Source organism: Pimephales promelas, chromosome 8, assembly GCF_988280905.1.
Source record: "Pimephales promelas chromosome 8, fPimPro1.hap1.1, whole genome shotgun sequence".
Taxonomy (NCBI): domain Eukaryota; kingdom Metazoa; phylum Chordata; class Actinopteri; order Cypriniformes; family Leuciscidae; genus Pimephales; species Pimephales promelas.
Window position 1 is genome coordinate 5,037,080 of NC_142776.1, and position 26,543 is coordinate 5,063,622.

The 26,543-nt window shown below is 35.6% G+C and overlaps 2 protein-coding genes across 4 annotated transcripts; one reads left to right on the forward strand and one right to left on the reverse strand.

Moving 5' to 3' along the window:
- Nucleotides 1-226: 226 nt before the first annotated feature.
- On the reverse strand, nucleotides 227-17,224 carry rtn4a (reticulon 4a). Of its 3 annotated transcripts, none has more exons than XM_039689099.2 (7): nucleotides 16,653-17,224; nucleotides 10,489-10,696; nucleotides 7,630-7,768; nucleotides 2,506-2,575; nucleotides 2,345-2,391; nucleotides 2,134-2,192; nucleotides 227-972 (listed from the first exon to the last, which is right to left on the reverse strand). In XM_039689099.2, exons 1-7 carry the CDS (start codon nucleotides 17,053-17,055, stop codon nucleotides 930-932), a joined length of 969 nt encoding a protein of 322 aa, XP_039545033.2. In that variant the 5' UTR covers nucleotides 17,056-17,224; the 3' UTR covers nucleotides 227-929. The 3 variants fall into 3 exon arrangements, with proteins under 3 accessions (XP_039545033.2, XP_039545034.2, XP_039545035.2); XM_039689100.2 differs by lacking the exon at nucleotides 16,653-17,224 and adding an exon at nucleotides 14,605-14,765; XM_039689101.2 differs by lacking the exon at nucleotides 16,653-17,224 and adding an exon at nucleotides 12,908-13,022.
- A 6,623-nt stretch (nucleotides 17,225-23,847) lies between these two features.
- rps27a (ribosomal protein S27a) lies at nucleotides 23,848-26,051 on the forward strand. Its single transcript, XM_039689102.2, has 5 exons — nucleotides 23,848-23,912; nucleotides 25,247-25,301; nucleotides 25,385-25,470; nucleotides 25,591-25,722; nucleotides 25,803-26,051. Exons 1-5 carry the CDS (start codon nucleotides 23,865-23,867, stop codon nucleotides 25,950-25,952), a joined length of 471 nt encoding a protein of 156 aa, XP_039545036.1. The 5' UTR covers nucleotides 23,848-23,864; the 3' UTR covers nucleotides 25,953-26,051.
- Nucleotides 26,052-26,543: the final 492 nt, after the last annotated feature.

The following is a 26,543-nucleotide window of genomic DNA, read 5'->3' on the forward strand; positions in this document are numbered from 1 at the left end:
ATAGTTCGTCTACAAGCTTTGATACTTTATTGGTTTATTTTTCACAATGCATTCCAGACAGTCCTCAGCATATTTTTATCAAAACTGAAATCTTTTACAAATGACCTGCATGAAGAAACAGCGCTTGATGTTTGCAAGTTTAAGAGCGTGAGCCGCTTCAGGTATTCGATCCACGATGGAGACGGCAAATTCTGCAAACAAGATGATTTTTGACATGACAGGAAGGTGATAGGCCGACAGCATACGTTCTGGTTCACCTTTTTCTTCTTTCTTTTTTTCACTTAACGGCTAAAAACAATGAATAGTTGGGTGCAATACGCCGTAACAGATCCCTTTGTAGACAAGTGTGAAATAAAACTGCTCTTAAACTCTGCTACAGAAGACTAGAAGCCTCTTCACCTCTAACACGATTTAATTGCATCAACTTTAACACAGTTACACCACAACAATACTGTGTTCTATCACGCCAAGTACAAACAAAATAGGAAAAAAAAAAAAAGAAAATAGCTAAAATCAAGACTTGTGAAGGAACTTCATAACCAAAAACAATTCATACTGAAATGAATCAAAATGGCCTTCAAACAAGGTGAACGCTTCACTGACTTAATAGTAAATGAAAAAACCTCACCGATTCCTGCCTTCGCTGACATGGAGTTCCTCGGACTACATTCGGTAATGGTGTTACGTAGCTGCGTTTAAACATGGACAACTAGCTCTACTCTGAAAGACAGTGACGACTCTGCTTGTGAGAGAAACTCATAGGAGGTTTAAAAAGGATTCATTCTCAGTTACGCTAACATTTCAAACACTGTGGGAGAGGGATAAAGTTTACATTGCATCGTCTAAGGCCTTTTTCCAAACCAAACACGATTCTGTCCGTCTTGTTCCAACATCACTTCTCGTGCACCGAATTAATGATCTAACTTTCTTCACTCCGTCTTTGGCTTCGCTCCGGGAATCTTGGCCTGGAGCCTGTTAATGGCATGAACAAAAGAATATTACTACAGCACATGAGGAACATGAAAAGCATGCGTTTAAACTAAATTAATAAAACAAGAAGTCAAGTCACACTGTAAAAAAAAAACAACTAAATTATGTACACAGAGACGTACGTGTGTGTGTGTGTGTGTGTATGTCTATTTATATAGCTGTCAAATCACAACTAAGAAAAGTTGGATTGATATATACACTTAAAAATACATATAAATTAGGGCTGTGCAAAAATTAACTGCAATTAAATCACATCCAAAATAAAAGTCTGTGTTTACATAATATATTTCCGTGCGCTGTATATAATTATTTTGTATATATATAAATGCACACATGCATGTTTACATTTAAGAAAATGTGTTATTCATATATAAAATATTTATATAAATATAGATTATGTATTTATATATATATATATATATATATATATATATATATATATACACACACACAGAATTTAAGTGCAAATAATTCTTAAATATATACATGCATGAATAGGTATTTATATATAAAAAAATAATTATATACAGCACACACAAATATATTATGTAAACACAGACTTTTATTTTGGATGCGATTAATCGTAATTAATTTTTGCACAGCCCTAATATAAATGCATACATATATAAATATACATGTGTATGGATATTGCACAAACGTTTGTTAGATCCATATAGTCTCTACAATATTATAAAACATTTTTTGAATGGTCTTAAATGGACAAACAAAATTACAATGCGTGGATCTGCTGAATTCGAGGGGTTTATTTTTAGTAGTACCAATATATTGAGTCCATTAAAAAGCCACAGGTGTCAGTTCTTAGAATGAAATAAAAATGAAATGACAGCAATGCCAAAGCCATTTGCTCCCTTCTGAACATTTATAGATTTATATGGTCAGGCCTATTAAAGTGTAGCTAAACCATGAAAAAAAAAAAAGAAGAAGAGAAAAGTTATTGAGCGTGTTTCCATGGAAACCTTTATATTATTTTTTACCATTAAAACCTCTAAATTTATACACGCATACATATAAATATATGGAAACAATGACATTACAATAACTATTTAGTCTACAACTGCACTATTTTGTCTGGTTCATTGAGGAAATCACCAGTTGCATATTTCACCATGTAAACAGACTTACTTTCCCACAACATCTTTGATTTGCTTGTTCACCAGTCCGTAGTAATGGTCAATTTGTGCCTGTATTAGGAATAAGGAAGAATAATTTTGCATTCAGGTAAACATTATAGATTTATCATGCCTTTGACACTGAAGACTCCAATAAACACTTGTACCACGACAGCGGACTCAGACGGAAGTCATCATTGCAAACGCAAGCCAAATAGACGTACCTGATGCTTTTCATAAACCACTGGCCAACTGAAAGCTCCTATGAGACCTGAAGAAAGAACACATCTTGAACAATGCCATATTCTGACAGGTGACAACTGACAGGAAAAAAACGACAATGCATCAATTTAAAAATAAGACTATATTCCCAAAATAGACATACCCAAAATAAGAATGGTGAGACCATTGAACAAGGCACCAACATAGGTCAGGATCCACATGAGAACTGCAAACTGAGAAGAGAAAAATCACGTCAACATACAACCAGAGGAAACCGTTTAGTCACACACTTAAGCTTATATAAGAAAAAAAAGCAAGCTTCCTTCATCTTTTGAAATAACGTTTCAGAATGTCTACAAAGTACATTCAAACTCTTATCAACTCAAACCTCTACCCAGAGCCAAAAATATATAAACTTGTAGTTCAAAATAGTGTCTTTGGCATCAGGCATCACACAAACACAATGAGATTACTCATTTTACATGTTAAGGAGAGCACATAGTATTCATTTCTTTCACAGAAAAAAAAACAAACCTGCAGACTCAGTTTTGAACAAGTATTACTAATGTTTAAAAGTTGGTGCATGGATCAAAAGTGGCACTTTTCCACGGTTCAAAACATGTAAAAAAAAAAAAAAAAAAAAAAAAAGAATTTATTTGATGCTTTCTATTCACCAAATAAATAAAAAAAGCATGATTTCCATACTTTCCAAAACTGAAAAGAAATGTTTCTTAAGCAGCAAATCACGTGATGAATCATGTGACACTGAAGACTGGCGTAATGGTGCTGAAAATTCAGCTTTGCATTACATGAAATAAATAGAATTTTTAAATATTTGGCTTTTAAAAGTTTCTAAATTTTAATATTTCACCATTACCATTTTAACAGACTTGTAAAATGACAATTATGTTTGGGTCAACTTTTCACGTAAATCCTAATACCCAACCATTTTCATAAATTAACATCATAAACGCATTTCACTTGAACTAAAATAGAATTAAAGGCATGCAGACACTTTTTTTTGCAAGCTGACCCAACAAATGGCAGAACATGTTCAAAAGCCACCGGCACACAAATGGTTGCTCGTAACTGGACACGTCACTCAATATAGCCGTCTGACCACAGAGAGACTGAATGCTGCAGAAGACCTCCGAGTCCAGAGCTCTGAAAGGGCAGAGGGGTCTGGCTGTAACTCGACCCATAGCCCATAACCAGCACCCTCTTCACAGGGCAGTAAATCTCCATACACGGACGCTTCCCTCCACTGCGTTTGAGACGCGAGCCAATGCAGCGCCAAGAAAAGCCATGAGGTGCTGATTTAACATTAATGTTCGTGCTGCTTTTCCATTACGCCATAAACTTTGCTTAGAACAGGGCGACTCCTTAATGTCAGACATTTTGACGCAAGATTATTTGACGAAGCGCTTATCCCAGGATTTAGTAGACCAGAGTCCAAGTTCTATTATAAACCTAGTTCTGAAAATTAACGTTGTGCGTCTATAATGTATAAATGGTTTATGAAAGTAAAAGTAACATTAATATTTTCAAAGTTTTGATTAGGGATGCGCCGAAAAAGCAATTTTCAGTTAAGCAAAATTGTTTCGGTCAACGATTTTGGCCCAACGTTTAAAGGTGAAGTGAGTGATTTCTGAGAAACCCTGTCGATATTTGAAATCAAACTAAACAAACACACCCCTCCCTTCATTGCTCTGCATCCAAAACGCACGAACACTGAATACAAGAGTGGAGGTCTCTTGATAACTGACGTGAAGCAAAATAACACTACACGAAAAATAGTGAAGATGTACAGCATGTTCCATTTTTTGTTCTTGCCGTTTGTTCAAGAGTAGCAACAGGACAGTTCTGAGCGTCTTTGCTTGTATATAGCGGAAATGACAAAAACTGCATATCCTGGTTCTGTGAAAAACAACCCAATGTAATTACAAGTACAACTAATAAGGATGAGTCGCGATCTTCGAATTGCGTTTGAAATTCGATCATAAAATTGCTTTTTCGAATATCGAAATTCCTGTCTGTGGTAGTAACCATCTATAGTAACAAAGTAGGCTACATTTACTTTGTTACGTTGGGCGACGTTCCTCTCGTTACTTTATTTTAATGAAATACATGTTAAATGCATAGTTTATTCAAAGCGCACTGTATCTTTTTATGGGCATGAGCGACGCTCAAATTACAAATGAATCACTCTTTTGAGTCGATTCTCTTCAAAGACTTCTCTAAATTGGTTCGCAAATCAGTTTGAATGATCTGTTCAGTTTCCTGGATGCACTGAATCTGAAGAAGCACTTTAATTCACCAAACAGATTGTTACGCGACGATAGCACTACTACAAGTATGATTATCCATTTTTTTTTTTACTAATTTATAGGCTACGTTAAATAAGCTACCATTGTAGACGAAAACATGCTACTTGTTCAATTAATAAAAAGTTTGTTTGATGACAAATCACTAAAGATGAAATTGACCTTTGGCCTCCCTTTCTGTCATTGTGAGTTTGCGTTTTTTTTAGTTTTTTTTTTTTTTTTACGATAATCGACTTTTGCTCCTCGATTTTCAAAAGGCATTTTTGGCAGAAATTCACATCCCTAAGGCCGTGTGTCCACCAAAGCGTTTTGAGCCACCTGAAAATGCTAGGCGCTCTGCTGAAGACACCGTGCTTTGGGCACTTGAGAGCGTTTTGGCAGCGCAGCGTTTTTTTCCGTTGAGACGTTTCGTTGCTATGATACAGAATAACCGCAGCACAGTTTACTAGTTACTGATTTCGCAGATAAATAGTTTCATACTAAAAAAGTATCCATTTTGTTAGGTCAGCTCTGTTGGTTGATGTAGATGTACTGAAAGAATGTTGTGACAGTTGGTCAGTGTGGTTTAGTCCCGCCCCTCCTCCACTGTGATTGGACAGGTGGGTAAAAAGTGACAGTGATAAGCGCTGCGTTTTATCCAAAGTTAAAAAAACAAAAAAAAAAACCCTCAGCTCCTCGTTACACATGCCGTTTAAAAAACGTGGCGCTCCCATTTAAACATACGGTGGACATACGGCCAAACAACTTATCTCTCAATCAGTGTTTTTAACCACAGAAAAACATCAAAAAAACAGCTTTTCTCGAGAGCAGTATTTTGCTAAAAATGCGCTGTATTACATATTATATTTTATATTTATTTAACCTGTTAGCAATGTCTTCATTTTTTTAAATGTTTATATTTTACCAAGAAATTAAAGACCAATTTATTCAAACATTTAAATGATGGCTATAATTTGAGTACAAACAATTCTTTTTTTTTAAACTTCCTTATATGCAATAAATGATGTGAAAATAAACTTTAGTTTGATTTTCTGAAAATTAAAAATGTCAGTTTTTAGTTCATTGACAAAATTAATGTAAAAATCTAATATTAAAAAAAAAAATTAAACTCAGCATCCTCAATTTCAGTTACAGCCTAGAATGTATTTCCGTGCGTCATTTATTTTTTATTTTAATAATTTACAATCACTTTTTTATAGATTTCAAAACCTTTTTTTTTTTTTTAAATGTTTACATGTGTAATATAACAATTATATCATAGTATAATCAATTTGTGGTATAAGACATTTTGGTGCATCACTGAACTCCATATGCCACAAAACCAAACACACAAAATGCATTAGCGCATAGTTCTTTTTCAATGGCCCACTCATGAGAACTAGAATGCCCTCAACATGGCAACGCGGGCATCAGAGCAACAACGTAGAGTGAGCTGGAAAGTGTAGTTCAGCTATTCACTCAAGATCATTCAGCCCTGCAGATAACCTGGTCATGTGACAGCCTTCTAAAAGAGCGTCACATGACTAAAGACTGGCATTCCTCAATGCTACATCACAGCTGATTCTTTAACCCCCCCATCCCTAATAAAAACAATTGAGCGAGAGAGATCTTTTGGCACCATTTCTATCCCATCAGAGCCCAGTCCAAATCCCCTCAGCCTGATCAACAAAGGCTGCTTTGTGGAGCCGTTCACGACCCTCTCCTGCAAAAACTGAGCAAACACCCCAGACACGACCACCAACCCTCTCGACCAAAAACAAATGAGGCCATGTCTCTTATTCAATGTATGAGGGGAATGAAGAATACAGTTATAAAGGAAATATTACCATTTAAAACAACGCAACTAAACCCAATGAATTCACAACCATTTAATAAAATGGTGTTCTCATGTTATGTAACATGACAGTCCCACATAAACCATCGTTATTAATAGTCATGCAATCTGCTTGAGCAGCGCGTGCTGAAGGAATAACCGTTGAGCACTTTGTTAGTGTTTATTTTATTAACTCAAAGAAACGCATCCGATTTGACATTAGTCAGATATATACAAAATAAACATAATATTACAAAATCATCTCTGCTCAAAATGACGTGAATGCACAAGTGAACTTAAACTAAGTTACGTGCCATTCACAATGACTCATGTTGTGGTGGACGTGCTCTTCCTGGAACAACGCGACACGGCATCTAAACACAAATAATTCAATGTTTTATTGCAATATTGTTCTCTTTATAATCTTGTGTAATATGACAGTCCCAATAGTCGTCATAAGTCGTGCATTGCCGTTTGAGCTGAAGATCACGTCAATTCTTAACCAAATGCATCCAATATGAGAAATCAGATATAGATAGGCGAACACAAAAACTATAACAACTAACATTTGCACAAAACAAAAGGCTACGAATGCACACACAAACTTAGTCATAATGAAGGTGTAAAATAGTCCCAAACAACTCCGGTGTGTCATTCAGTGGGACTCATGGGGCAAACATGTTTCGCGGTTGAGCAGTTTTATCGAATAAATGTATTATCGACAATTAATCGATCATTGTTTAATCGTTGACATACTTAATAAATAGTCTTGAAGTGTGCATTGAATTAAGCATGTTTTGAAATGGACAAACAAGCTGAATTATTTCAAAATATTGGCCAGACTAGAATATAAATGTGAGGATTCAATATTTCAATTAAAACGTACACAAGTAGAACTGTTTTATCTTTTTCTTTTTTGACACTGAAGTCCAAATTCTAGCTTAATTTGATAAAGATTTTTTCCCCAGATAAATTAAGCATTAACTCTACAGTTTAAAAGGGCATTATTGTTGACCCACCTCATGAAAAACATTAAGACAACAAGACTTATTTCCCAGTCTTCACCCTGAGAGCAACAAATCAAATAAAAGAGCATAAGCTTGAGAGAGAACGATCAGGATTTCATTTCCTCCGGTCCTCTAGAACAAACCTTGAGCGAGTCCACCAGATCCTCCACCAGGAAGAGTCGTCGCAGCTCTTTAACAACAGTGTTGATGTGCACCAGAACTGTGTCACTGTACTTATGAACCATCTCTGTAGGGATTGCGATATCCTTATCCAGATACATCCTGTACAGGAGACAGAAGGTTTACCGTTAGTGAACCCAGTGAGCAAGCAAGACATTGAAATATCAAGATAAAACAAATGATCAGGACATCATTTTTTAATGGCCCTTTTTAGTTCACCATCAAATTAGTTTTTAGTCTACTTACAGGTAGACTTGCATGATTAATCTTGATCCAAACACCCATGCAATCTTATTTTTTTTTTAAATCTAAAAAAAATCAGCTGTCTAAGCTTTTGAAAAGTATTTTCACGGAGGAACATACAAATCTGTGTTCAGTATTTCTATGCTGCAATATTTCATATTAAATCACGGAAGTAATGGGATACAAGTTTCTAGTTTGGATTGGAACAATGCGTGTTTTCTATGGTGATAAATGGAGTAAATCACCTTTTGAAACTTGACACTTCACGTAAAGATTACATCATGTATATATATATATATTAGGGGTGTGCAAAGCAGCCGGTATTTGTATCTGTATTTGTATTTGTTCAGGGAGGAAAAGTATTTGTATTTGTATTCGAGTAAAATTCAAAATAGGCATAAAAATCTTTAAAAATACTTTATAGTGTATGGATTCTTTAATTATATCCATTATAATAATTATGTATATGCAATATTGGTTGATGTTTTTCTATAAATCCAGCAATGAACATGTAACAAGAAAAGTCATTGAAAAGAAAATAGCAGTCATCCATTACCTCATGAACCATGGTTAAACCAACAACTAATAAAATACAATTGTGAACATTATGAACCCCAACACCACGGTGGAGGACGCTGAGTAGACCGAATAAGTTTAGGGATAATTTATAGTGAGGAGGTTATGAGCCCGACGCGAAGCCTGAAGGGTTTGTATTCGCTGCCTCGCTCTACATTACCCCGCTTATTATATGGCTACCTACCAAATAAATCAATAATTTGACTCAAAATATGGATATAAAAAGGAGTTTGTGGATTTAAAAAACGATTGTATCGCCTCCGCTAAAGAAGAAAAATAGTCCGTTCTGTCTCTACGTTTAGAATCCATGGCAACGCTCTGTTTTTCATGGCAACGGTGTGTTATACTTATAAGCAGCGGCCTGTTATAATAACAGACCGCATTCTACATTAGAATTCAACCAAGCCATATAAGAAACAAATAATTACCGTTACTGAGCTAACAGAGCTACGTAAACGGAGCGAAAATGAGAGCACCCGTCTACAGACGTCAATAATGGAATATACTCCCGATCAAACTCCGCTTCCCGAAAGTTATAAACTGCCTCCGGAACCTAGTTAAGGTACAAACAACTATTCAACAAAAATAGTGATGCAGTTAAGTGATTTTTTCGCTCAGCCGAGCCCTCTCTGTTGCTGTGTGGAGCAGCCTGTGTCAGTCACCTCCGCGCACTGCGGAGGAACGCAGCTTTTTGATATAAAGTATTTCTTGTTCCCGAATACAAATATATTTTTAAGTATTTGTTCGGAATAAGTATTCGTAAAAAACACATTATTTGTGCCTTTCCGAATACCGTATTCGGATTCGGCTCCACCCCTAATATATATATATATATATATATACACACACACACACAATTTCACAAATAAACCTTTCATCAAGGTTATACATTCATTTTGAATACCGTTCTTGCCTTGGGACAATTTTTATGAACTTTTTTGATCTACTTCAAATCTTGACTACTCTGTGTGCACGTGTGTGTATATAGTGTGTGTATATCGCCGCATTGGAGCGAGCGAGGATCACCCCCGCCCTCATCCACCTAATCTGTCATTTATTTTTGTTTTGATGATGAATGGAGCCAGCCTCCAAAAGTGATTAATCTGTCCTGTGATTTTTTTTTCTCTCTCACACAACACTGTCCAGGCACGAACTTATGCACTATAGTACGTTGTTTGTTACATTATAATAATATTTCATATAATAGATATGGAATAAATAGCATTCAATACAAAATGAATGTATCATATATTGAAATCAAGTTTTATGTGATAAAATATTTGCTTTGTTGTGCATTAGAACCACACCAGGCATTTAGTCACATTACAAAATAATTTATTGAAGCATACAGATTCTTCACCACGTGACAGCAGCTAGGCTCCCGATTGGTTAACGCGACGCGAATTGACGCCAAAGTTCAAACGTGTGAATGCACAAATAGCACCAACTAATTTAGTTTCCACAGGAATTGTTTACACGCGTAACTTTAAATAAGAAAATTCAACTGCAATAGCCAGCGTTCAACTCTAAGAGGGCAGCATATATTGTAGAATTAAAACACTTTATACCCAAATGTCAAAACATTTACTGGCATTCAATGAACAGCACTTATAAAGCACCAGTCTTACAGATCATTAACTTAAACGCATCTATAATATGGTTTGTTTGAGTCATGCAGTTTGATAAATTAAGCATCTAAAAACACATATCTAGCAACCATTTCACTTCCAAAACAACTTGAAGAAACTTTGTTTAACTACATTTTTGCTGGTCCACACCCATTTCAAAGTAGAGGGCTTAAGTTTGGCAGACAGTCAAAGCCAACAACGTGCAACACCTCCAGTAAGCCCAGAAGCTAAGCTCCACAGATCTACCTCCTTACATAAACTAGAACACAAACTGACCAAAGCAGGATTATCCTAAACGTTTTACACTCAGGCGACGCAAAGTGAACAAAACCATGGAGTAGAAAAATGCATGCAACAACTGTGTGCGTTCCTCACTTGAAGGGGTGTCCATCCTCAGACTTCTGAACAGCCTGTAAAATGCCTTTGTATATCCTGAAGGAGATGGTGACGGACAGCAGGGCGAGGGCCACGTAGGAGAGAACGCTGATAATACTGCAGACGCTGAGGGACAGCAGCAGGAGCAGACTGGCTCCAAACACCACCCCCGTCCTCTGCAGATCTCGCCAGTACAGCAGGTCCACCACTGCCGGGCAGAAACAAGAGTTACGGCAACCCTCGACACAGACAGAGGACCAAACTTGTGTGATTACAGGGATAGACACCCAAATATTAAAATTTTGTCATTAATTAAATTACTCACCCTCATGTCGTTTCAAACCTGCAAGACTTTTTTATTCACCTTCGGAACAGAAATGAAGACCTTTTTAATGAAATCGGAGAGATTTCCGTCCCTCTATTGACAGCTACGCAACTACAAAAGCCAAAATTTAATCTGTTCATCGTATAAAGCAATCTTGTCTCTTCAGACATTATGGACTTGGATGAGTTTTACAATCCCTTTATGAATGTTTTGGAGTATTGAAGTGAAGTGGTAGTTGCGTAGCTGTCAATGGAGGGACATATGTGACTTCATTTCTGTTCTGAAGATGAATGAAAGTCTTATGGGTTTGGATGACATGAGGGTGAGTAGATTATTAATACAAAAATGTATGAACACTTTTAAAAGCAATTAACAATTTAAAAAAAAAAGTTAACCCAGCAAGAAATACTCATCTCATGACCTTAATGTTTTTGATTATTGCAAAAGCATTATCAGCAAGAATTAAGGAGTTAAATTACTACGTAGAACAAAAAACAAATGGGTTTACAAGGCATCTTTGGTACACATTAGTGAAAGCATTAAACAATGAGACATACATTATAATATTGACTGACCTAATGTTAGTAAATTAAAATACAACTGTTTATTGTTAGTTCATGTTAGCTCTGGTTACACTTTACAATAAGGTCACATTTGTTACCATTGATTAATTTTTAACTAACATTAACTGAAAATTAGCAATATGTGTGTTATAGTATTTATTAATCTTCGTTAACATTAGTTGAAAAAAAATAAATTTTCAACATTTACTAATACATTAAGATACATTAATAAATGCGGTTGAAGTCTTGTTCATTTTTAGTCCATGCAGTTATACCTAATGAAATCTTATCGAAAAGTGTTATCAATAATTTTAACAGATACAACTTTTGATTTAAATAAAAGGGTAAACATTGAAATGAACAACAACAAAAAAAAAAGAACATTGCTAAGCATTTCTTGATCTTTGTTAATCATTGATTCATGATAACTAATGTAGTTAAACGTGAACAAGCTGAAACTTTTTGTAAAGTGTTACCAACCAATTAAAATCTGATAAGGGGTGTTAATAATAAAACATTCTCAACGATATGCATAAATAATTACTTTAAATACTTTTGACCTGTAATAAAAAAAGCCAATTACTTCAATTGATTGTCAAATCAGACAACGTTGATATCAAAATGACCAAATATAAATTAACATTAGGCTATACCTTTATTTTGAAATTATGTAATTTATGTAAACATGGTCAGTGTTTAAGATTTTTATTCTAGTTAATAAGTTGAACAGGAAAGAGGATAATTAAATGGTTAAACTGCTATGGATTATGGATTCACAGATGATTTTACAAATGAATATAATACAATGAATATAATGAACATACAAATGACTTGTGACCACACTGAACATCAAAATAAGGCAGGCATTCATCAAGGACAGCATGGCATGTTTCGTGGTGTGATCATGTTCAATTCGGACTTTACAGCAAACCTAGTCTGTTCGTGCTAGAGGATAAAAATAGGACAGAAACCTCACAGTCGGTCAATGACCCTTCAATAATTAAACCTAACGTTAGTCTACTAACTTACGTGCCAACATATCTGATCAGAGTTCATGACAAGTCTGCATGCACGCGCTATCTTCTCTAAAAGATAAACACCATCCACACAAAAAGCCAGTGTTTTTAATCAATAACTGAAAAGCACTTTGGTTCGTTCAGCAGAACATGCTGCCCTTCCTCTTGTACTCTTGCCAGCAGACCGTTGCATAAGCTTATCGAAACTGAACATTTCGCAAAGTATTAATGTGCCACATTTTGGAAGCTCAAAAATGTATGCATATCTGCTCATGAATATTAATGTATATTGTTATTATTATAATAATTAACCCGTCAAAATACGACAAGTCGAGCGGCCTTATCTAAACCCCCCGGAATAAAACCTGCATTTTATCCTCATGATTTCATTCTGAATATCGACAGTGCTTCTAAAGACGCTTTGCAATTTAACCAAGTTACACATAAATCAAACAGTGGCACGTGGAGGGGGGACGAATTTACAGGCCGTTTAAAGGTCTAACTCACTAACTAACCTTGTTTGGAATCCATCTCGCTCATCTGCGATCAGACAGCCTGGGCCAAGAACCAAGAACACACGAGAAGCACGCGACTTCAATGACAAATGAGACTTCCGGTTGAATGAGATGATTTTTTTAAAAACAAAAGTCCCTCAGTGGGTCCCTCGGTAATCCAGTACATAAAAATCCGCTTAATCCGAGTCATTCGCAGTGCTGGCCCAAATAAATGTAAAATAAATAAATAAAAAATATATTTATATGTGAATTTATCAGAGAAGCAGAAACAAAAATGTTTGACAAAGTCGACCTCAAAAGTTCACTATTAAAAAAATAATAATAATAAATAAAAATCTTATTTACTTTTTTACTAATATTTCTTTTAATTGTCCAACACTTATAAGGATTGCTAGAGAGCGTTCGTTGGTAGATAAATTCCATATACAACATTACATTTTAAAAGTCTGGGGTTGGTAAAATTTGTAAACAAATTTTGGCTGCATTTATTTAATCAAAAATTTTTAAACTGTAATATTGTGAAATAAAAATTATTTAAATGAATGAACATTTCTATTTGAAAACATCTTCAAATCAAATTATTCCTGTGGTGAATTTTCAGCATCATTACGCTGATCTTCAGTGTCACGTGATTTTTCAGAAATCATTCTAATATGCAGATTTGCTGCTCAAGAAACATTATCAAATGTTGAAAACAGTTGAGAAAATTGTAGAAATCGGGTTACTTTTTTATCCCTGTTTTTCTTGAATGATTAGACCGGATTTATTTGAAATAAATATAAATCTTTTGTAACATCATAAATGTCTTTACGGTCACCTTTGATCATTAATGTGCTCTTGCTAAAAGTTTATATACATCTCTCCGACACAAAACTTTTGAACAGTAGTACTAGTGCGTTACATGTTCATTAAATGTCAGAAATATCTAGAAGAATAAATGGTCAAGAACCAGTGATATATAACCGGTATTGTTGTCATTTTTACTTGAAACGAACTATAATGTGTTTCTGAAACCGAATGTACAATGTCACGACAGAATGACAAATCTCTGAGCAAATCTTATCCCCTCACCATATTTCACAGGCCCTGATGTCAGACACAATGTATCCATCCAGGAAACAAATCCATAAGCCAACATTAAACAAGGGTTCACAGAAGTTTACATCAGACGTCAGTCTTCATTACATGTCCCCAGCTTGATTTCATTGTCACAATCAGTGCCAACTAGCATAAACAATTTAAATAGCAATGAAGGGCCTCCTGAACATCTGAGAACAGCTAGAACGCGATGACAAATGATGCCAAAACACACAGAAATTATAAATAAAATGAATTAATTGACTACTCATGTTGTGGGAAATGGCACATTGTATCTTTTTAGACTAATCGAAAAGCACTGAATTCAGAATATGCAGTCAGTTCAACATTTTGAGCGGCAAACAGGCAGTTTGCCAACAGCATTCTCTGGCAGAGAGTTAAACGCTTGCCGTTGCAATATGCTTTGTAATCAAGACGTCCCAGACCATTTACTCAGGGCAACTAGAACATTCTCTCCCACAAGAACCTTTGCGAGCAAGACCACAAAACCAAGCAAAACTCGCTCAAAGCTTTACCCAATAACATACGTGGACAAGGCAAGCAGAAAAATCATCATTTTAGTTCATTTCCAGGCCGATTAGGGCAAAACAAGCATATACCCTGTTCTTTCCAGTTCTTTATCTCCATCCCAGAGGTTGTCATAGAAGTCGTGTTATCTGAATTGGCGTACATCAGTTATACATTCCAGTCAAGAGTCTGCAGAAGAGGTGGTCGGGGGGTGAGGAAGGAGGTACGAGCCTCTGGCTGGGGCAGGACAGGACTGAAGGGTAGAGAGAGACGCTACGGCTCTCCTAGCAGATCACGTTCTGCAAAGGCCAGCACTGCTGAGGTCAGCTGACCACATTCAAACGTGTTGAACGCGGTGTACTAGTAACATGAGGTTTCAGCACAGCATCAGCTGGATCACACTAAATGGCCGTCATTTGGCTTCACGTATGTACTAGAATTACAAAAATGACATCCACATTTTTTTTTTTTTTTAAGATGATGCAGTTAGGGTTTCAGATGTCATTTTTTGACTTGTCCCCAGTGCCTCGGTTTTTAGCAGAAACATTTAGATTTAGGAGAAGACTGGGCATTGACATTTCATGATGCGATAGATTCATGTTCATATCTGGTACAATACACATGTTAATTTGAGCAATTATTATTATTTTTATTTTTTTGAGATAGACAATGGATTTGAATAAAAACATTAGAATTCCAAGAGTTTTTATTACAATAATAACATTTAATTTTTTTAAATGACAATGTTTTACTAATCCATTTTTTTAAGTAAAATTTTTAAAATGGTGGTGGTTTTCATGAATACTTGTTTTCCTGATGGATTTATTCAAACTTACATTAAATATTGAAGAACAGGTTAGATAAATATATAATGAATATTTAATATAGTGCATATATTTAGCAAAATACTTTGTAGGGTTAAATAAAAACCAAAACCAAATCGTTTAAAAAAGAAAAAAAGTGACAAAGGCAAATAACTTAAGATGACGATAGAAAACACAGAAAAAAGAGCTAATTCCAAATATTAATGATAAACCTTTTAGTTTCATGACATGGAAGACCATTTGTCCCAACATTTACAGTTTGAGATGGCACAAAGTTATTTATTAGCATGTGAAACACAATATTTATCTGGATCAAACTTAAGAGAAAAAATATGTAATAATACAAAACTGGAAAAGGCAGCTTTTCATAAATGACCTGGATGCAATAACATTATGAAGCTGGTGTGTGCAATAATCTGGTTTGGGCCCAAATGAAAATTAAGAGTCTTGGTTTAGTCATGACACTAATTTGTATCAAAATAGTAACTTTTTCTGCCTTGGGTAACAGATTGTTATTCGAACACAGTCTGCCCTTTAGATTGTAACGTTTATGACAGGCTTTCATTGAAGCAGTGATGTATAAGGTTTATGAAGCCCGTTGTGGCCATGGGTCATTGAGCTTTTCTGAGTAAACTCGGTCACCGGAACTACGTGACTTGTGTTCAGTCTGTTGTTTACAATAGATATAGGCTATGTGAACATTAATAATTTGATCCTAGGTTAAAAACAACATTTAATTCGGACTTTTACATTACATACAACTTAATTTGAACACATTTTAATTTAATAAATAGATCGACTGACGAAATTGCTTGCACAAATATTCCACACGATGGCAGTATAGACAATCAAGATGACGTTGAAACATTTGACAATTTCTCAATGATCATCTTATCATAATTCAGTTCACACGCACGCAGTAAAGTGGGTAAAACGCTTATTTAATATGAATCACATTAGATAAGGTATATTTTTATAACAGAACAAATTGTAATCCGTTCGCATCCGTTCTAAATCTATCCCATATCAATATAAATAGGAGACTTACGTTTAATTAAAACACCAAACTGTGTTAGTGCAATTGACAAAATAGGTCAAGTCACTTAAGTCTTTCTTGATTAATACATGTAACGTTAATTATTTAAACGGATCTGACGTCATACTGGTGTTACATGTTGGGTGGATAACTTGGCTTAAAAGTTTATACTGATAACATGTTATATTCGGTAGTGGTGGTGATAATAACCCAAGATCCCTGATTGAAAATCAAATCCGAATAATAAGTTTCAAAAGCATAACGTTGATGATGTACTTACACGAACACGAAGATTTAGACGATGTGACTGTTGTTTTCTCTTCTTTTCCTTCTGATTTTGTCGGTTTTGTTGTTGGATCTCCAAACGCACCGATCAGAGCTGGCTTGGCAGCTTCTGGTTCTGGTTTAGAGGTGGATGGTGGTTCTGGTTCTGGGTCTGAGAAGTCCAGCAGTGGCTTTTCGTTACGTGGCAGTGTGGACCTGTGCCTCTCGAGCGCATCTTGCGCTCCTCCTGCCAGATCTAAAATATCATCATCCACCTCAGGAACATCCGCCGTCGCCTCTCTAAGCGAGAAATCAGTCGCTTCATCCAGCGGAGAGTTCACGTGTTTGTCAGCTCGGTGTTCTTCTTCTTCATGCTGAAAGCCAAATGAAGGTGTTGTGGAGCTTATTTGATCATCCATTGTTAACAATAATTTTACACCGCTAAATAAAAGTAACGTATTCAAAACGAGTCCTTTTGATATGAGAAAATTACTTTTCAAAACTTCAACACACCAGCCGGCGGGCCTAAACCGCAGAAACGGTGCAAAATGTTTGACTAATCTAGACTAGAGACGCTTAGTTAGGGGAAGTGCATGTAAATTCGGTTAACTCTTTTATTGGCTGAACGGTGAAAAGGGGCGGTTCGGGGACACCCAAACACCTCCATACTTGCTACACTACGCTCTTAATTAGGGGAAGTGTATGCGCATTCCTGGTATTTGATTGGGTGAGCAGTGAAAGTGGGCGGGATTTAGCCGCGCCCATACTTTCTCTTCCTGAACAAAGTATGTGGAAAATGGCCGAGTGATGCACTTCAAACAGCTCACAAAAAGAAACATTACTATTTTAAATGTTCTTGAAAGAAGACTCTAATCCTCATCAAGACTGCATATAGTTGATCAAAAGTCATACAGAAAAAAAAAACTATATTTTGAAATAGAAATACAATTACTGGTTTTCTATTTTAATATACTTTAAAATATATAGTTTATTCCTGTGATACAAACCTGAATTTTCAACAGCCATTAGCCTACTCTAGTCTTCAGTGTCACATCCTTCAGAAATCATTCTAAATGATGATTTGATTGTTAGTGCAATGTTAGAAACGGTTGTGGTGCAGTATTCTTATGAAACCTCTGATACTGTTTTCAGGATTCATTTATTATTAAAAAGTTCAAAAGAACAGCAATTATTCAGTCTGTAAAAAAAACATTGATGGTTTAACTTAAAAAAGTAAGTAACCTGGTTGCCTTAAAATTTTAAGTTCATCGAACTTGAAAAAGTGATATAATACAATGAAGTAGATTAATTTAACCATCAGAAACTCAAAATAATAAGTTATGTCAACTAAATAAATTATTATAAAGTTGATTTGACAAAAGAAAATATGTTGTGATAACTAATCTTGAAAATATTTTTTACAGTGTATAAATATTTTCAATTTAAATCTAGACCATCACTTTTTAACAAATTTAACACATCCATCCTAAAAGTATTCATTAGGCTACTTTAAAAAAAAGAAAGAAAAACATTACTGTCCCTAAATGTTTGGACGCGTTTATTGTTACAAAAGATTTCTATTTTAAATGCTGTTCTTTTTTTTACTTATTATTCATCATAAAATCCTGAAAAATGGTATTCTCTCTTTCTCAAGGTTCAATAAACTCTGAGAAGTCTGAACATTGTGTACTTGACTAACATGATATGGAATGTAAATGTTATCTTTGTCACAGTCAAAAGATCGATCAACAAACTAATCCAGGTGGATCCAGACACTGTGACCTGCTTCTAAAATTACAAGAAGCACTTGCAAAATGTCTCTGATATGCCATAAGTTTCAGTTCCCTCCTTTCGTGGAAACGGTCCGATTACTTGAAAAAATTTATGCACTTCAAATCCCTAACCATATGCAAAAGGGATTCCAATAAAGTACTACTACACTGTAAAAAAAATATATTGTTGGTTTAACTTTTTTCAATGAAATTTTAAGTTCATTGAAAGGGAAAAATTGAGTTAATACAATAAAGGAGATTGATTTAATCATCAGAAACTCAAAATATTATGTTAGCTGAACTACATAAATTATTTAAGTTGATTTGACAAAAGAAAAACTTTTGTCATTACAAATCACAAATATATATATATATATATATATATATATATATATATATATATATATATATATATATATATATTTATTTTTTTATTTTTTTTACAGTGTACTACTATAATTATGGTCAAAAGTAGCACAATTTCTGAGCTATACATTGATCATCAGTTGTTTTAGCATAATAAGTTGACTTTTTAAGTCTTCCTGCAGATTCTGGTGAGTCAGTGCATGTCTGCTGGGCAGTTGTAATTGACTTTTGTCAGTGTGAAAAGGAGACAAAGGCAGATTTGAGGGATAGTTTGTCCTCTCCAGATACTGCAGTCTCCATTGTCATTGGGGAAGCAAAGAGCCAAACAAGTTCTGAGGGGTCTTTGTGCTGCACTGAGTCATGCTGGGCTGACTGGCCCTTCTCCACTATTGATCGATTATTGATCGATTTGATATACATCATCATCTACAGTATGGCTGAGTTCTTTGCATTGTGCCAGAAGACAAGCCATAATCCATATTAACGTCTGTAAAAGAAAGGAAGCAGGAACATATATTTAGAGCTTGGATTAAAAACTTTTGAAAATATTTAATCATCTCACTCATGTTACTGATTCATTATTATAATGATTTGTTAGTGTACTTGTTATTTCCCAGAACACTAAGCTCTATCATCTTAGTCATAGGCTATAGCAGGAAAAAAGGGAGTCTCCCAGAACTTCCTTAGTTAAACATTCTGAATCATCAATGATATTTGATCATCTACGGTTTGTAATTTGTGTTATATGTTCTAATGAAGCAATCAAGCACTCAATGACATGCTATACTGTTTCAATTTACAAGCTTTGCAGCCTATACATTGGTGTTTAACTAATGAAAATATTAATTACACAAATTTCTAATAAAGCATTATTTTATGATGTAAAACTATTAAATGTCAGGTTTCCTGAAACATAAATTATTTCAGAGATTTAAGGAGGAGGAGGAGACAAAACTCCCAAAGGAATTCTTTGGGAGTAATATTATCTTTTTCTGTTCAGGGTGTTTTGTGGGTTTGCCATTCCAAATTTGGAAGAAGAATCTGGCTGGTATTTTGTTACTGAGTTTTGCAGGTGAATGAACAGTGATCTTCACAGCATTAAACTCTCAGGGGTGTGGCTTCACTTGGCAATGAAAACAATCTCTTATCACTCTTCTGATCTGAACTTCTTTAGCTATTTCAACCTAATTAACATGCAATCATAACATTTGTCATGGCTTAGGCAGTCTCTCAGTAACTTTGTTGGAAGAAAACAGACTCATAATTGCTGGAATGTTTCTGTAGACAGCACTAAATCATCATGCATCATGTCATAGAAATAGAGAGAATAAACTTCCCCAGTGAAAAGTAAACAGAGTTTTAAAAGAGGGAAAAATCTGATTAAATAAAATGAATGCTCACACAGACTAAATATTCTGTTATTAATTCCTCTCATGCAGTGTTGTTTTTGTTAACTAAAACTATAATTTTGGTAACTGAAAGAAAGCTGAAATCAATGTCCTACTTTCCATTCATACTGCACTCTAAAAAATGCTGGGTTGTTTTAACCCAACTTTGGGTCAAATATGGACTAACCCAGCCGTTGGGTTAAATTTTTAAATTACATTTTTAACCCAACATTTCGGGTTTGTCCATATTTGACCCAAAATTGGGTTAAAACAACCCAGCATTTTTTAGAGTGTGATACACTAAAAATAAAATAAAAAAGTATTCAAATAATTCAAATTCTTAATAAATGCTTCATTGGTCTGTACTAACACTGCCATAATGTCATTCCAAACTTATATGCGAATTATTCGGGGGAACATGTTGTAATGTACAGTATATGTTCATGCTGCTCTTACAGCCTACAACAACACTCTAAAAAATGCTGGGTTGTTTTAACCCAATTTTGGGTCAAATATGGACAAACCCGAAATGTTGGGTTAAAAATGTAATGTAAAAATTTAACCCAACGGCTGGGTTAGTCCATATTTGACCCAAAGTTGGGTTAAAACAACCCAGCATTTTTTAGAGTGAATGATGAAGTGCCATAAAAGCAGACTATGTGCTATATTTGAAGTATTCAAATGCAGAGAGAAAAATAAAGATAATTGATTAGATTTAAGAGCTGTAGATGTTTCTCAAGAGGTACATGAATGTATACACTCACCTAAAGGATTATTAGGAACACCATTTTTACTGTGTTTGACCCCCATTTCACCTGCAGAACTGCCTTAATTCTACGAGACATTGATTCAACAAGGTGCTGAAAGCATTCTTTAGAAATGTTGGCCCATATTGATAGGATAGCATCTTGCAGTTGATGGAGATTTGTGGGATGCACATCCAGGGCATGAAGCTCCCGTTCCACCACATCCCAAAGATGCTCTATTGGGTTGAGATCTGGTGACTATGGAGGCCGTTTTAGTACAGTGAACTCATTGTCATGTTCAAGAAACCAATTTGAAATGATTCAAGCTTTGTGATACAGTGCATTATCCTGCTGGAAGTAGCCATCAGAGGATGGGCACATGGTGGCCATAAAGGGATGGACATGGTCAGAAGCAATGTTCAGGTAGGCCGTGGCATTTAAACAATGCCCAATTGGCACTAAGGGGCCTAAAGTGTGCCGAGACAACATCCCCCACACCATTACACCACCACCACCAGCCTGCACAGTGGTAACAAGGCATGATGGATCCATGTTCTCATTCTGTTTACGCCAAATTCTGACTCTACCATCTGAATATCTCAATAGAAATCAAGACTCATCAGACCAGGCAACATTTTCCAGTCTTCAACTGTCCATTTGGGTGAGCTCTTTTATTTTTGTAGCCTCTTTTTCCTATTTGTAGTGGAGATAAGTGGTACCCGGTGGGGTCTTCTGCTGTTGTAGCCCATCCGCCTCAAGGTTGTGCATGTTGTGTCTTCACAAATGCTTTGCTGCATACCTCGGTTGTAACGAGTGGTTATTTCAGTCAAAGTTGCTCTTCTATCAGCTTGAATCAGTCGGCCCATTCTCCTCTGACCTCTAGCATCAACAAGGCATTTTCGCCCACACGACTGCCCCATACTGGATGTTTTTCCCTTTTCACACCGTTCTTTGTAAACCCTAGAAATGGTTGTGTGTGAAAATCCACAAAAATGACTAAAACGCTGTATTTTTTATGTCTGGCCAGTAGATGGCGTTTGTAAAGAAACTTGGTAAAAAAAAAAAAACAACTACACGCCTATACTGAACACGTGATACACATGCCCATGACGTAAACGTTTTCACAAATTCGTATTTTTGTGGTTTACATGGACAATAAAGGAATCATTTTCAAAAACTTGCACTTTGATACCAGTTTTCAGGCCAACAAAACACTTTAGCATGTAAAATAAACGTCCAAAATGCATGATTTTTATTTATTTATTTATTTTAGTTGGTGTCGTTGAAGGTTTGTCTTGACGGCCCTGAAGGCTTTTCCAAAAATGATGCATAAAAAATGATAGCGCATGCATCAAAACAACATGAGGTTGAATAAACGTCAGATCCATTTAAATAATTCATGCTACATGTATTAATTAAGACTAAGTGACTTTTTACCTATTTTGTCTATTGCAATAAAGTCATTAAATACTCAAATGAGTGTTTAATTAAGTTACTTTTTCACCCCATAAAATGCCATTTGAGTGCAGTGTGTAAATTTTATCTACACTGAAAGTATGCAATGCATCCCAGCATTGTAACTTTCATCTAGCATTATCTTTTGACTATTCCCATAAGCAGAGATACCTGATCTCATGAGTGCATGGCCTCTGCTCTCTCATGTCACGTCTACACTGCAGTTTAGATCTGGCTCTGCAGCTGTTCTGTATCTACTTGTTCCCTCCCCTAGGCAATTATCACAGACAAAGACGGACCTGTTTTTGGAACACTTCGTGTTGTGGCACACATTTATGTGCTGCTTTCTTCATGGTGCAACTCTATAACATCATTCGGCACCTAAAGGTGTCAACAGTAATCACTCATGCCTGCTGGGTCAGTTGTCTCACATCTAAAAGGCCATTTCATGTTTGTTTTGTAAAAGGAGTATTTATGTGGTACATTCTTTTAAAAGGTTTGCTGACTTCTATATGAGAACATGCTGTTCAAAAACACGTCACACTCACTTAAACAAATAACTTAATTTCCTTATTCTACTTCTGCAGAGAAAAATAGATTTTTGGCAATGAGAGATGAAGCAAGAGCCATGTTATGCAAAGGATGTTGCCTGTGGTTACAAAACCAAGATTACACAATATTCACGTAGGAACTGACTGAGCACTGAGCAAGTTAAATGGGTAAATTGGCCAATGACCATTTGCTCTAACAAGGGCTGGAAAGGATGTATTATGTAATACAACAAAGAGGTAAAAATTGGCATGCTTGTCAGACCTGACATAAGGAGGACTTTGTTGAACATTTCATGCATGTCCTCTGAGCCCACCGAATAGTGATCACATGACTGACTTAACTGAGTTAATTTTCATTTCTGGTGAGAAACACTCACCACATGCAGTGCCAACAATTGTTATAGCGCCCCAGGTGGTGTAGTACATACACATGTATCTCAAATACACTCACACATTCACAAAATATGAATTCTAAAACAGCACAGTTCTCGTTTATAATAATATTCATAAAAACGCAATTCATTAAAAAAACGCGAGTTTTTTTATTAATCTATGAGGCAAAACTGATCCGAGTCAACAGACTTTTTACAATGTGAAAATGAAAACGCACTATGTTGTTCATATTTATATCTAACACTAGGTAAATTAACGGGGTCTATACAATATTAAAATGTAACACAATCAGACGTGTTAAATGTCTATATTGTCTCTGTCTCACTTTTTTTAACCTAATTTTCCCTTCAGGCAGTTTGTCGGGCAGCCTTACAGCACTGAAGAGCACATTGTACCGTTTAAAGGACCCTTTTCGGTTTCCGCCATCTAAGAGCTGGTGGTGAGTTACTGGCACGAACGAATAATAACGAAATATATCTGATATTCGTTTATATTTATGCTTTAACTTCATCTAGAAACATTCATATGTTTTATACACAGGTGGATTGCACATCAAGATGCAGATTTTCGTGAAAACGCTCACGGGGAAAACCATCACCCTCGAGGTGAGGCGCAGATGAGCCGCACGAGACCGCTCAACACTTTATTATTTGATTTAATTTTAGCGTTTGACTACGTGAGGCCAAATTATTTTGCATTTTAGGAATCTTTGAACACAATGGTATAAAATATGTAATGTCATAACGTAAGCAAAAGCCTTTTTTTATTGTTTTACGGAAGCCCTCATTAATGCTAATGCTATGTCATGTGGCACATTAGAGGCGATTGGAAACAAACGGAAAAATGTGTCTACAACTTGACGTTTTAAGGAAATAATAATATTAGGAATCATTTTAAATTCAGTTATGCATTTTTTAACTACAATTACCTACCGTTTTGCAGCTATCTTTAATTTATAGCTAACATTAATGTAAGGGTAACGCTTAATAAGAAGGTTGAACAATAAGCTACTTAGCATTTATTTTAATGGTTGTGTGACCATTTACTAATACGATAAGGTTAAAAGTTGTATCTGTTTACATTAAAGCACTGTGACCCAACATGAACATTTTAAACTAACTTTGTCATGCCATAAGAATATATTGTCCATTAATGTTTGTTAGCGATTTAATATTATCAAATGAGCCCATATTGTAAAGTATTAACTTAACCAATGTATGAAAGGTGTCAGATGCAGTTTATGCATTAGTCTTTTTTTTTCCTTCAGGTAAAACATGTATCAGTTTAAATTTTAAAGATGTTAACTTTCAAGAAAAGAAAAAGAAACTAAAAATGTCATACTAATTCAGTTTGTGATTTGTCCCCTTTTACATTTGAATTGATTGAATAACTATTGCTTCAATGCCGGGTACACACTGTGTGATTTTGGGCTGTCCCAGACGAACAATAATGGTGATTTCTGTGGTTATGAGAGAGGTTCAAAGATATCCTGCGATAATTTTCTGTCTGTTTCCGTGTCAAAATTAGCATGATCATCTCATTGTGTTAGCTTCTCAGCACGTTTACTACTACTAGCCAGTAAACATACAACATGACTGAAAAAACTACTCACTTCAAGCTCCATTTTCAAAATTGGCATGCCAAGTTGGCCTCTTTTCCCTAGCCACAACCACGTTTATATTCTCTTTTACTACCTCCTTTACTTTCAGCACACATAGAAACCACAATTGCAAAAGAGCGAGCAGATGCTTATGAAGTTTTCTTTTATACAAACTTGTGCCATAGCCTATGATTATCATACAGTCTACATACATTTCGTACCCAATTTTATTAGATCCATGTTGTACGGTGTGATTTGTAATCTTTAGGATACCTGAAATCGTAGCAGGCATTAGTGCATTTTACTGTTACGTAATCTCTATGTCTCAATGTTTTATAGGTTGAGCCCTCTGATACTATTGAAAATGTCAAGGCAAAGATTCAAGACAAGGAAGGTAAGTTGTGTGTGTGATGCTGTGAACTACAAACTAAAAGCAAGTGAAGACGAAAGACTGACTGCTAAATGTCTTGAATGCAGGAATCCCTCCTGATCAGCAGAGATTGATCTTCGCTGGTAAACAGCTGGAGGATGGACGCACCCTGTCTGACTACAACATTCAGAAGGTCAGTGAATAAAGATCCAAGCTGAACAATCATTCAGAGTTATCTTCATACTGCACAGGTTTTCAAATAACGTAGTAGACTGTTAAGCATCCGAAATGAACATTGTGCTCGTTCATCCAGGAGTCCACTCTGCATCTCGTGCTGAGACTGCGTGGTGGTGCCAAGAAGAGGAAGAAGAAGTCCTACACCACTCCCAAGAAGAACAAGCACAAGAGAAAGAAGGTCAAGCTTGCTGTGCTTAAATATTACAAGGTAGGTCACCTATCGGGCATGTATTGTGTTCTGCTTCAGGAGATGTCAGTATGAACTAAGTTGTCTGTCTTGACCCTCAGGTTGATGAGAACGGCAAGATCCACCGTCTGCGCCGCGAGTGTCCCGCCGATGAGTGTGGAGCCGGGGTGTTCATGGCCAGCCACTTTGACCGTCATTACTGCGGGAAGTGCTGCCTGACTTACTGCTTCAACAAACCAGAGGACAAGTGAAGTACAGTCCTGATGAGATGCCCTGTGTTACACAGGAGATTCTGTTCTGGAGTTTGTACTTTGTAAATAAAGTTGTGGCCTGCCACATTTAAAAATGAATCTCTTGTCCTGATTAATCACTTTTTTTTTTTTTAGCTATTACACTGACGTGAATAAATAAAACTAATTTTTGGTAACAGGATATGCAAACTACTTGAATAACAAAGTATAATTTAGAGGTTGTCCTTTTGCTTTGTAATATTCAGTCCCAGTTTATATTTAGGAGTTTTATGTACTAACATTTAAATGTGGTACTATACACGTATAGTGTCCTTGATTTTACTTTGTGCTTTTAATATTTTTTAAAAATAATTTAAATAATGATTAAATTCTGTGATTACATTTAATTACACTTTTGAATTACTGGCACACCCATGCCACCAAACCAGTCCTTAACCATACCAGTCACTCGCCTTAAAAGCAGCAAAGGTGTTTTTTGCAATAAAATATGACCATAATAAATGCTGTTCTTATTATTTTTTATGAAAGTACATAGTTAAAAACACCTATTCACCTAATAGGAAGTGTGACCTAAAATTCTTCCCTACCTAC

Excerpts from the sequence above, each read along its gene's own strand:
- rps27a (XM_039689102.2), top strand. The coding sequence starts at position 23,865 with ATGCAGATTTTCGTGAAAACGCTCACGGGGAAAACCATCACCCTCGAG. Across the intron at positions 25,302-25,384 it reads AAAGATTCAAGACAAGGAAG|GAATCCCTCCTGATCAGCAG; the intron begins GTAAGTTGTGTG and ends TCTTGAATGCAG. Across the intron at positions 25,471-25,590 it reads CTGACTACAACATTCAGAAG|GAGTCCACTCTGCATCTCGT; the intron begins GTCAGTGAATAA and ends TCGTTCATCCAG.
- rtn4a (XM_039689099.2), bottom strand. The coding sequence starts at position 17,055 with ATGGATGATCAAATAAGCTCCACAACACCTTCATTTGGCTTTCAGCAT. Across the intron at positions 10,697-16,652 it reads GTCTAAATCTTCGTGTTCGT|TGGTGGACCTGCTGTACTGG; the intron begins GTAAGTACATCA and ends TCTGCCCGGCAG. Across the intron at positions 973-2,133 it reads ATCAAAGATGTTGTGGGAAA|GCTCCAGGCCAAGATTCCCG; the intron begins GTAAGTCTGTTT and ends TGCCATTAACAG.